Source organism: Meles meles, chromosome 7 (assembly GCF_922984935.1).
Source record: "Meles meles chromosome 7, mMelMel3.1 paternal haplotype, whole genome shotgun sequence".
Lineage (NCBI taxonomy): Eukaryota > Metazoa > Chordata > Mammalia > Carnivora > Mustelidae > Meles > Meles meles.
The window spans coordinates 140,178,390-140,191,260 of record NC_060072.1 but is presented as its reverse complement, the minus strand read 5'-3'; the positions used below and the strand labels follow the sequence as shown (position 1 = coordinate 140,191,260).

The 12,871-nt window shown below is 41.2% G+C and overlaps 1 protein-coding gene across 3 annotated transcripts in view; it reads right to left on the bottom strand.

Moving 5' to 3' along the window:
• USP6NL (USP6 N-terminal like) overlaps window positions 1-12,871 on the bottom strand; it is a 178,304-nt gene that overhangs the window by 40,618 nt on the left and 124,815 nt on the right. For all 3 annotated transcript variants that reach the window (XM_046011723.1, XM_046011722.1, XM_046011724.1), the window contains 2 exons: window positions 8,080-8,187; window positions 2,233-2,342 (listed from right to left, as the gene is read on the bottom strand). In XM_046011723.1, the coding sequence (XP_045867679.1) occupies window positions 2,233-2,342; window positions 8,080-8,187 (218 nt within the window). The remainder of the gene's footprint in view (window positions 1-2,232; window positions 2,343-8,079; window positions 8,188-12,871) is intronic.

The window sequence follows — 12,871 nt, the reverse complement described above, 5'->3', positions numbered from 1 at the left end:
ATCAGCCACAGTATCTAGTGCTCTCTCCCACAGCCAGGAGGCTGGGGTCCAAGATTCAAGGGGCAGAAACGGGGATGACTCTATCCACTATTATCCCTAGTGGTCCACTAGCAAAATGTTCACTTCTCGTCCCAAGAGCCTTAAGCTCTGCTGGTCTAGGACTCCTAGTTCCAAAGGGAGAAATGCTTCCACCAGGAGACACGATGATACTACTGAACTGGAAGCCGAGACTGCCACCCAGCCACTTGGAGCTCCTTGTGCCTCCGAATCAACAAGCAAAGAAGGAGGTGACTGGACCAGCTGGAGCAAAGGAGCCTGATTACAAAGGAGAAACTGAGTTGCTACCACACACTGGAGTAAGGAAGAGTAGGCCTAGAACGCAGGAGAATACATGGGGTGTCTCTTAGCACAGCCAAGCCTTGTGATTAAAGTCAATGGAAAACTACAGCAATCTAATTCAGGCAGGACTGCGATGGTCCAGAATGAAAACGTAGGTCACCCCACCAGGTACAGTATCATGACCAGGTGCCTGTGGAGGACAAAGGGAATATGAAATGGGTGGTGGAAATCAGTCATAACTACATAACTACCAGCCACAGAAATGATTATGGGGCACCCAGGTGGCTCAGCTCGTTAAGCGTCCAACTTCAGCTCAGGTCATGATCCCAGGGTCTTGGGATCAAGCCCCACACCCTGCTCAGCAGGAAGCCTGCTTCTCCTTCTCCCTTTACTCCCCTCTGCTCGCTCTCTGTCCTGCCCTCTCTCTCAAATAAATAAGTAAAATCTTGTTAAAAAAATAAAGAAAAAAGAAATGATGATTATAATTTTTGTAAGCATTTCTTCCTTATTTTGATGTATGTTTATACATACGTATTTTAAAATATTTGTTTTCCTCCTTTGTTTTCCCTTTTCATCTAACATATTAGCTATATTAGACAGATGTATTATTAACAGTTAATTTTATATTACAGTGTTTAAGTTTTAGAACGTCAAAGCAAAAGAGTGAACCTCACCAAGGACTTTGTATCCTCTTGTGGGGAAAGGGTTAGACTAGTTTCAGCCCCACGCTAAAGAGTTCTATCATGTTAGGTGAAGTATGACCTTCTATTAACCTGAATTTGGAACTGAGTGGACAAGGATGTACTATAATGGTCAGTACACCATGGTGTCAGCCTGGCTAGCCTACAGCCCCCAATTATTCAAAGGCGAACCTACATGTGGCTGTAAAAAAGGCATTTTGTAGATGTGATTAAAACCCATAAGCAGACGGGATGCCTGGGTGACTCAGTGGGTTAAAACCTCTGCCTTCGGCTCAGGTCATGATCCTGGGGTTCCGGGATCGAGCCCCACATCGGGCTCTCTGCTCGGCAGCGAGGCTGCTTCACCCCTCTCACTCTGCCTGCCTCTCTGCCTACTTGTCATCTCTCTGTCAAATAAATAAATAAAATCTTTAAAAAAAAGAAAAAAAGAAAAAAAAATCCATAAGCAGGATTTGACTTTAACCAGCAGAGATGATCCTAGTTCCTAGATTGTCTTGGTGGGCCTGATCCAATCAGGTGAAAGGTTGTAAGAGCAGATGTGAGGCCTCTCTGAAGCAGCTCTTCCTGTGGACAACAGCTCGGCTTGTGCTCAAGAGTTGCAGGCTGTCCCTGCTGGTGGCCTGTTCTCCAGATACGGGACTTGCCTAGTCAACCCCCACTACCACGCCAGTTCCTCTCAATACATCTCGGAATACACATTTCTTACTGGTTTCTGTTTCTCATGTTGAACTCAGCCAATACAGAGGTCAGCAAAACTACACTGCTCATGCATAAACTGTAATACTCATTTCAGACATTCACTCCTCATCCGTTTTAGTTTCAGCCATGCACTGGGGTCAAGTTCATAGGGATCTATTTGTCTCTGACCTGGTCCTCAAACACAGCCTCCCATTTTTTCACTAAGATTTTAATAAAAGTAGCTACTACATTTTTAAGAATTCCCAGATCATAAAATGACTCTTAACCAACCAAATGGCACCTACTATGTCAAAGGCTAAAAAATTTAAGGGAACCTAGACACTAGGTTTCATACAACACGGACCAAACAATCTGCAAAAGCTTAAACCTTTAGGACCTACATCAAAATTATAGTTCATACAAGACATTCTCCTCATTCATGTTTTAAGTGAACAAAGACTTTAATACTCTTTATAAATGCTATTTACATTTCATCACATGAAAGTTTACTCACTTAACGCCGTATCTGTCTCTAAACATAATATGGTCCCTAAATGTGCGGTTGACATCAAGGTCTATCTGTCTGATATCAGGTGAACAACCCCGTGCTCTGTGTTTTAATTTCTGAAGAGAAAAAAGAGGGGAAGAAAGCACATTTTTAAGGAAATCAGTTATTGAAAATAATTTTCATTAAAATATGAAATCATAAAATAATTCTTATTAAAAAGCGGTCTTGGTTTAGGAAAGCCACGCCTGTGGTTCAGCAATGAACGTGGAAAGGCACACAATAAAGAGCTTCCCTCCCAGCCGTGTCCCCGTCTCTCCCACACCCATCCCTCCCCTCTTCCCGCCACCTTTCCCTTCCCATCTTAATTCGATTTTAATTAGGAATGAAGCACTTTTCGGAGTCTGCCTTGATAAGACTACGTAAAATCTCTTCACAACTGAGCCACAGAGTCTACCAGGATTTCTTTTTTCTTTCCGGCACAGTATTTTTGTTTTCCTTTGAGCTAATCATTGCCTTGTTTCTTGACCTGCTTAATTTTCTACAGGCTTCTTGCTAATCCGATCCCAAACTCACTTTAAACCGCATCCATCTCCCCGGGGTTTTGGAAAATTGCAATGGAAAAGGTACTCTCTGATTTCAACTTTGTGCAGATGTCTCTCCAGAGCCTTCAGACCTGCTCCAGCCTTGGGCTCCTGGGCCTCTGGGCCTGCTGCACAGCTGGGGTCTTGGGGTCCCCCTTCACCCTCTGCTAGGCCTTCCTTCGCTTGGGTCCCCTGTCCCCTGGGTCTCATGTCATCTTCTTTCTTGGTTTATTCCCTTGTCCCGCAGGAGCACATCCTCTAGTAGCCCCTGTGGAAGGGTGTATGGAAGATAAATTGTTTTGAAACTTCAAATGTCTGATACTACTACCTCCTTCTTCCTCAACTGTTGGGCTGTTTTAGAATTCTAAATTGGAAAATATTTTTGCTCAAAAGGCACTGCCTTTACTGTCTTCTAGTTTCTAGTGTTGCCACTCTAATTCTGGCTTCTTTGTACGAAATCTGCTTTTTCTCTAGAAGCTCGTAGGCATTTTTCTCTCCATGTCCTGAAGCTTCACACTTCTGTGCTTGATTTGTATCTATTTTTATCCACAGGGCTGGCACTTGATGGATCTTTTCAATCTTATAAACGGAGACTCACGTCTCTCAATTCTGAGTGACTTCTTCAGTAATTCCTTTGTCGATTTCTTCATCCCTCCTGCCTGCGCTCCCATTTCCTCTTTCTGGAACTCTTATTATTACAGTGTGGAATCTCCAGCTGTCACTTAACTTTCTTGTATTTTCTCTATTATTTTCCATTTTTTTGAATTTATCATCTGCTTTCTGGGAAATTCCTTCAATTGTTACTTTCAAACCTCCTCTCAAATCTTTCAGTTCTGTTATAATTTTTTATAACTAAAAAGCTCTTTGTTTTCCTCAAAGGTTCCTTTTTATAGGCTTCTATACTTGCTTTATGGGTGTAATACCTATTTTGATCCCTCTGAAGATGCTTGTGATCATTTTTCTAAGTTTTCTTCTTGCTCTATAGTCTGTTTCTTACACGTTTCTTTTTTCCATTTGTTCTTGTGTGTCTTTCTGTTAGCTCCTTTCCTCAAGTGAACAGTGGTATTTCGCTGTCTGCTTCTATTTAAAAGTAGAACACCAGAAAGCTGACGGCGAGCTCTGTGTGCGGAGAAGGGGCTTCACGACTGTCTCCACTGCAGTGATCTGGCCGAGCAGTGTCACTGCGGTTCCCCTCAAGTCAGTGTCTCCGGGTTTATGTCCTGCGGCTGGGCAGATTCCTCAGAGAAGTCTCTTCTGGTCTCTGGTCAGGAAGACAAGCACCTGGCCACCAGTGTGCTGGGAAGGATGCCAGCATGCCCCCAGCTCAGGATACGCAGTTCCTCTGCGCCCTCCTCCAGGGAACATCCCGGTCCTCTCCAGTGCAGAGGCCCTCTCGTTCATTCTCTCCAAATGGTAAACCTCGGACTTGCGCCAGGGCGGGGGAAATGTCAAGGCTCTAACTGCTTCTGCGAGGGACTCTGGGCCACTTCCACAGTTCTGAGCTTCTCCTCCGCTCCCTGAGGCACCTGCAGTTGACAATTACCAAGGCTCCTGGAGATTCTGAGATCGAAATCAGGCAGCCGGGGTTTCCATTTTCTCGGGTTTGCTGAGAATAGTAAGTGTCTGTCTGGTTTCCAGATACTGGCAGCCATGCTCTCTCCTGTTTCTTACTCCTCATGGGCTTTGCCTTTACAAAAACTCCCTGCTGTCAGTTTCATGGCATTTCAGGGGAAGGGAGCTGAATGAGGATATTTAATCTCCCAAATTGAACTAGATAAAAGAGATTAAAATGTATACTAATCTATACTTAACCACGCTAATGTATAATTACGCATCTATATACATATATTATACTGACTCCTGTTACCATGTGCTGGTGATACAGACCTCTGCCTGAATCAACTCCAATAAATACATATGAAAACATAACTGGCTAATTCCTGACTTTAGCTAAAAGCAGGAAGAAGCAGGCTATCTGGAATATGGGTGTATGTGTCAAGTGTTTTGTAACTATGCGTACTTTCTGTGTCTTGAGGTGGGAGCTCAGACAAGGGGAGCTTCTGTAGCTTTTAAAATCATGAAGAGTAATCACAGTATAATTCAGAGTGCTAAATACACAGGAGGATATTTATAATACTGTACAAGAATCACACGACCACTAAAATATGACTGTACACTATCGCTGATAAAAGTCCAGAAGATATTACAAAAATTTAGTTTTAAGATGGTAAGCTGTTCGTATTTGTTGTTGTTGTTTTTTTTTTTTTTTAAAGGTAATGGGCAAGTAAAGAGGTTTCAGTTATTGTCCTACAGGCCTCCTGTTAAAAAATGAGATGTCAAAACACAGAAAGAAAATGTCTGACAGGACATGATAAAATGTTCTTTACAATAAAATTTAGTTCAAAGGCAGAAAATCACCCAAACGCACCTACAGTATCAGTTTCTCTAGAGGACAAGAAAATCCAACATAAAAAGGCCTCAAGACAGAAGCAAATTTCAGTTAGCAGATAAAAAATAGTAGGTCAGAAAGATTACGTCCTAGAATATTTACCAACGAATGTACAGAATACCGGAAATCAAGCGTATTTCTTATCTTAGTGCAAGGAGGTAAAGCAGCTTCTACAGTTATCTCTGAGATTGGGTGGGCTGAGACCCATGAGTGCCATAATAACACAAGAATACACATTTTATTTAAAAAGAAAGAGGATCTAGGGAATCTATAAACCTGAAGTGGAAGGAGAGTGGAAAGCATTTACATGAAAGCTCCGCGGTATCGTGGTTCCTTTGGCCAACAAGATTATGAAGCCCCAGGAAGGCCACAGGTGAGGCTGTTAACCACGACAGACAGAACTGCCACCTGTGAGCTCTACCACGACACACACAAGAGACAAGTGACACTGAGGGACACCTGAAAGAACAGGAGGAAGTGGCGGATGAGAGCGCCAGCTCAGAACCAGCGACAGTTTCAACCACCCGAGAAAAATCTTAGTAGTTCTCTTCCTCCTCAAGTTCCCACCTGAAGAGAGCAACTCTGACCGTCTTTGGAGAGACAGAGTAAGAAAGAGTGGGAAAGGAAGACCATCAAATAAGGGTGCCAGGAAAACTCAAAGAATACAAATTAAAAAAATTTCTTATGAAAGTGTTAGAAAAAATAGCCCTTAAAAAAGTACTGGAAGGCAAGTCATTTCTTTTACTGTTGTTACTGTATGTCCAGCATTCACTAAACAGATCCCTCATGTCAGCCAGTGCCTGGATCATCTTGTTCCATGCAGAAAAGGTCTAAAAGATCGCTGAAAGCAGAATTCTGCTTTTAGAATGTGTGCTGGATCGAACAGTGCCCCTTCCCCAAACTCATGTCTACCCAGAACCTGTGAACGGACCTGATTTGGAAACAGGGTCTCTGCAGATGTCTGAGTGAAGATGACATATGCTGGACGAGGGCGGCCCCACGTCCGAGAACTGGCGTCTTTATCAGGTCAGACACACAGACATACAGACACACAGACACACACGGAGAAGGCCATGTGAGGAGCGAGGCAGGGAGCAGACTGAGGCAGCTGCAAGCCCAGGAGTGGTGCCAGCAACGCCAGAATCCAGGAAGGGGCGAGGAAGGATTCTCCCCAGCCTTGAGCCAATCTAGGGTCCTGCTGACACCCTGGTGTCTGACCGCCAGCCTCCAGACGTGTGAGAGAAGACGGTGCTGCTGTTGGGAGCCACTCAGTTTGTGGCACTTTACGGAGCCCAAGGAAACAAAAACAGCATGCGAAAGAAGAGTAACTGTCTTCTCTCGTTAATTAAACAGGAATTTAATGAGCACCTACCATTTACGACACACTGTGCTAGGTGCTAGGGTTCGGTTTCTTTTAAGAGATTTTATTTATTTATTTGACAGAGAGAGACACAGCGAGAGAGGGAACACAAGCAGGGGGAGTGGGAGAGGAAGAAGCAGGCTTCCCGCTGAGCAGGGAGCCTGATGCAGGGCTCGATCCCAGGACTCTGGGATCATGACCTGAGCCGAAGGCAGACGTTTAACAAATGAGACACCCAGGCACCCTGGGGTTAGATTTTATATGTTTTCTCAGACACCATTTTCAACACTGGCTTTAAGACTATGATACTAAAAGCAAGTATCTAATCAACTAACTAAAATAACTTGAAACTCTAAAACTCTAAGATATAAACTCAGTCTGTGTAGGGTGCAAACAGCTAATTTAAAAAACCTTTTAGACACACAAAATAAGTAACTCTTTAAATTAGCCAGTATCTATTATTTTTCATCTTGATTAAATATTACATGCACAAACACATTACATGAAAAAGAAAATATCAAGAGTATTCCAAAGTTCCTTTTATAATTCGTTTTGAGTTTAAATTACAAGCAATTCTTCTTTCATCCATTTTATTCTATTTATATTCACTTTCTGAGGGACATATTTCAAAAAGATTTTCAGATAATCATTCCTTTCAAAGGTTACTATAAACTTCAGATTTAGAAAGGGGTACACCTGAGATGACAAGGAGGTAAGGGTAATGTATTACCTAATTTAAGGAAAGCATTACAGATCATTGAGTTAAAAGTTTGACCTTTGATTAACAAACAACAAAACCTAGAGATACCTACTAGTCTTGGAGAAAAATTTTCTCACACCCAGAAGCAAACAGTCAACCACATACAGACAGCTGTTGGATAAACTGAATCCCACTGCTATTTTCCCACAAAGTCTAGAAGCAACACTGTAGATCTCTTTATTAACACTACACGGGGGATGCCTGGGTGGCTCAGTAGGTTAAGCGTTTGCCTTTGGTTCAGGTCATGATCCCAGGGTCCTGGGATCGAGCCCCACATCGGGCTCTCTGCCTGGCAGGGAGCCTGCTTCCCTGCCCCTCCCCACTTGTGATCTCTCTGTCAAATAAATAAATAAAATCTTAAAACAAAACAAAATACTACATGGCACACGAGAAGCTACAGTCAGGTGTTGGTCCATTTTCCTCATGATTATGACCCAACACTGGTCATTTCAAGTATTTGAAAAGCACTGGACACTTACTGACTGATAGAGAAAATATCATTTTCCCTGAAGTATTTCTTTACAAGTCAGGAAGTACACGGCACTAAACCAAACAATCAAGAAAATAATAGGCTTCTACAACTCAATGTAATATCATTTTACTATAACTTCAAATGAGACGAATATCTTAAATCACCTTGAAAGTGAAAAGAAATGGGTTTACTTTTCAATTTCAAAATAACAAGTTAGCTTTAAATACTCACACTGTAGAGGTCTCTTGTTTCTTCTTTCATTTTAGGGATCTCCAGAAGCAAAGCCCAGACTTCACCTCTGAGCTGGAGTGGGATTCCTTTGTAAATTCTCCTATGAAACTTATTGAAAGAAACAATTGAAGGTTATAAATGACAAAAATCTTAGACGGATCCCTCAAATCAAACTAATTAATATCTGTTAGTCCTTTATTTTCAAAGCATCCATGATAACTGATCTATTTTAACATGGGACACTTGGATCCCATCATCTCTACTTTTCAAACCCTGGCTGGGAGGCATACACACAGGCCGGCAGAATACACAACAAGGAAAATGTTAAGTACGCCTAGCGCATGAGTATTTTCCTACGGTTACAAAGGTGCTCCTCACGCAGCATGACAGCATGATCAGTGTTTTTTTTTTTAGGTGTGACCATCTGACTTACACATTCCCAGTTGATATAATTAACTAGTTACATACTTTCTTCCTTTCCCCCCACACATCTAAAAGGCTTCAAAGAGCAAAAAGATCTCCTTGTCCCCAAAGTGTTTTCATGGAGTATAGAGAACAGTGTAGCCCTAATATCCTTTCCTGCAGCATCTTCTCTCTGGGGCTTTCCAGAGCCTATCAACATAACATGCCCTGTCTAGCTCACAACTCAGCTAAGGCCCCCCACAATCTTTAGTTCTCTCCCCACTTCCTAACTCCCTGTCCCTCCTCTCCCCTCCACACCTCTACCCCATACTCCCGTCTCCCTCTCCTCTTTTTGATTTTGGCAGTTCTCCAGGAATAACCTGCCATCACTTTTGAATGAGATAAGGCATAAATCATCAGTTTTGTCAAGTCTTCGGATACTTGTACGCCGTCACTCTATGAATCCTAAGACTCCATCTGCTTCTCCATCTTCCTATAATTGTATCCTTTTTCCTCAAAGCTATGTATTCAAATAACACACAAATCTATTATGGCTATTACAAAGTTGTGCGCAATAAAACTTTGAAATTTAAAAGAAAATGTCTAAACAAAGAAATGACTAAACAAATTATGGCAGAAACCTTGGGGACTGAGGTAAGAATAGGTACATAATTACTTTCATGATCAAAATAATATATTTGAATAGAATGGCTAAGAAAATAGGATGTAGGGGCGCCTGGGTGGCTCAGTGGGTTAAAGCCTCTGCCTTCGGCTCAGGTCATGATCCCAGGGTCCTGGGATTGAGCCCCACATCGGGCTCTCTGCTCTGTGGGGAGTCTGCTCCTCCTCTCTCTCTGCCTGCTTCTCTGCCTAGTTGTGTTTTCTCTCTGTCAAATAAATAAAATATATATATTAAAAAAAAAGAAAATAGGATGTAAGTTCTAGTAATTGAAATGCTGACAAGTTATGAGTTAAGAAGCAAAGTTTCAACTACTACTATTATAAACTACCTCACTTTTAAAATTTTTTAATTTAAAGCTTTAGAACCTGTCTCAATGTAGCTTTACAAACTGATGCTGTGACTTAGAATGAGTAACAATGTACAACAACTCTTACTATGAATAGTGGATATCGTGAAATAGATTCAATTAGGTAATTCCATGTGGCGTTTTAGCTTTATTCTTTTGGTATAAACACACTATGCCTCAAATTTGAAATTTCAGTAGATACTGATTAGAATCCTGGAAGTTTTTTTAACTCATGCAGTAGCTCTGACTGGAAGAATATATACAGAAAAGTTCTGTGTAAACCAGACTCTGCTACGTGCAACATTTCCCACATAGGAAAACAGCTACCACCATTAATTGCAAACTGAGTGTCATTAAAAAAAAATGAATTTAAGATTTATGTTCCTTAAGAAAGTCTGTCATCTACATTCATTCCAAAGTCGTAATGTTTACCATTATACTAGAAGCATTTTCAATTTATCTCCTGAACTTCTAAAGTGAAGATGCTCTACTCTAAGCATCCAATATGAGTATCAGAAGGTGTGGAAACTACTACAAAAGTGAAAAGTGAAAGTTTAATAACCAAGTAGAATATGATGACAGGTGAGCAGATTAACTTCGATGGACGTGAATCTCCATCAGGGTGATGTTTTCAATGGGTAAAACAAGAGTACTGACGTGTCTTTCTCACACTGTATTACTTGAAAAGACTTCTTCAGACATTATTTTATTGCTTTTAAACCAATTCTGTATTCAACAACTATATATAAATGTCTATTTTTCATCTTAAAGTATGTAAATTTTTAAAAACTTAAATTATGATTATATTAATAAGAAATAATGGGTGGCTCGGGCTGCCTTCAGCTCAGGTCATGATCCGAGGGATCAAGTTCCACATTGGGATTCCTGCTCAGCAAGGCACTTATCCCTCTGCTTGCCACTCCCCCTACTTTTTGTGTTCTCTGTTGAATAAATACATAAAATCTTAAAAAAAAAAAAAAAACAGAGAAAGCAAAAATTAATGGTCCCAGTGCTACTCCAGGGCTAGAAAAATGAGGCACAACTTTTACTGGGCATTTACTGTATGTAGGAAACTATTTTAAACTATATATAGATGTTTCTCTCATTTAATCACATCAACAATTCCATATTTTATTATCCCAATTTTACAGATGGTGAAAATGAATCACAAAAAAGTTAAGTAATGTGCCCAATGCACACACAAGATGTCACCATCTTTTAGAAAAAGATATTTATTTTACATTTTATAAAAAACAAAGACCATCTTTCCAAGACCATTTTGCATGTAGCTAGTACCCACCGTTCCACTCAAGTAAACTTACTAAAATACACAGATCAGAAAATACTAAGGGAATCCAAGAGCAGAAAGCATTAAAATAATGATAATGAAACTGTATTTAAAAGGTAAGCATAACATAGAGTTGTCAAATCATTATGCTGCACACCTGAAATTCATGTAACACTGTGAGGCAACTCTACTTCAATTTAAAAAAAAAAAAAGGAATATAAAAAGGGATGTATCTGGAATTCAGCTTTAGGAGGCAGTGAAATAAAACACATGCATACAAAGTCACATATACCAGAACAAGGATTAAATTATGAGACCTTAAAATAAGAATTTTAAATTATGAAAAAGTTTAAATTATGCCTGTTTTTCAAATACAACTCTTACAGGACAGAAAGACATTACAGAAACATAATTTTCACAAATTTTCAACCATCATAGAAATTTTGGAAATTTTGTAAAACAAAGCAGGAATTACACCAAGTATGACATACGCAAACAAAATTTGCTTCTTCTCCATAACAGTGTCCCGTTTACATTTGCCGAGAATCCTTCAACTGGCAAAGTAATACCTCGTATTTTCTGTGATAGCCTGTCATGTGGGCAAAGCGAGTACTCTCAATGCTGGGAGACCATGGCACTGAGAAGTGGCTTGCCTCGGTCAAAGAATTTCTCTTCTTAGTCCTATTTCAGGGCATTTCTGCCAAATCTCACAGCCTCTTAAGAGATCACAGCTTTAAATTAAGTAGACTTCAGCCGCAGCAGGTGATAGGTGTTATCCCAACTCATAAATGAACATCGCTCATTCGTTCTAAAAAGGAACTTGGTAATGACTGCCTGCTTTGTGGCCAACACTTACTAGGTAGGTGCTCCGGCTAGAACGTGAGAAAGTTCTGTGGAGCTCACAGTAGTGGGGAAAATCGGTGTGTAGGCAGATAAACTGATACCACAAACTGACAGCCCTTTATTATAAAATACTCCCTGCTGCAGAGCTGAGCGTCACACCGTGATGGGAGAAGTCAGGACAGAGACAGACTCCCCAGAGGGGGCCAGAGTGGGAAAGGGAGAACAGTAGGCACCGCACTGTCTGTGCATGAGCCGTTAGCCCTTCTGTCATCGGACACAAGAGACTGGAGGGGAAAACCAGAAAAAGTTGAGGAATAAAGATGTTGGGGTGAGGGCAGTGATATTTCTCATCAGACCAACACAGTGGCTCTCCCCTTGAGACTGTACGAGAAATACTGTATCGGAGGAAGGGAGGGATGAATTCTACGTGACAGTCAGAGAGGATCAATACTGAAGGATCCACAGGGATTTGGCAGGAAGGGGCAATGCGGAGATGAGGGTGAGGAAAATAACGAATCCAGTAAAAATGACTTTAATAATAAATGTTACGCGAATACTTCGTGATTATTTATTAGGAGCCTGCATTATGTTTCTAGATCAATTTATTCCTTGTCATACTATCGCTTTTTCTTTAATATTTTCTTTGTTTATTTGCCAGAGAGAGCGAGGGCGCACAAGCAGCGGGAGCAGCAGGGGGAGCAGGGAGCCTGTACCATGGCACCCCTGAAGAGGAGCACACTATTGTTAACATCCCCATGTTACGGATGAGAAAATGAAGATGTGGAAAGTAACGCCAAATCATACAACGAACAAACTGTAGAAGAACTGAAATTCAGTTAGTCTGACTTCAGGACCACAGTTTCTGGTTTTGTTGTTTTGTGTCTTTTTTTTTTTTTTTTAATTAACATAGAATGTATTATTTGCCCCAGGGGTACAGGTCTGTGAATCACCAGTCTTACACATTTCACAGCGCTCACCATAGCACATGCCCTCCCCAGTGTCCATCACCCCACCACCCCATCCCGACACCTCCAACCCCCAGCAACCCTAGGTTTGTTTCCTGAGATTAAGAGTCTCTTATGGTCTGGTTTTGTTTTCAAGATTTATTTATTTATATGAGAGAGAGAGCATGAGTGGGAGAGGGAGAGAAAGAATCTCCAGGAGACCCCCATGGTGCTCATGAAGCCTGACACAGGACTCGGTTTCACAACCTGACCTGAAACCAAAAGTC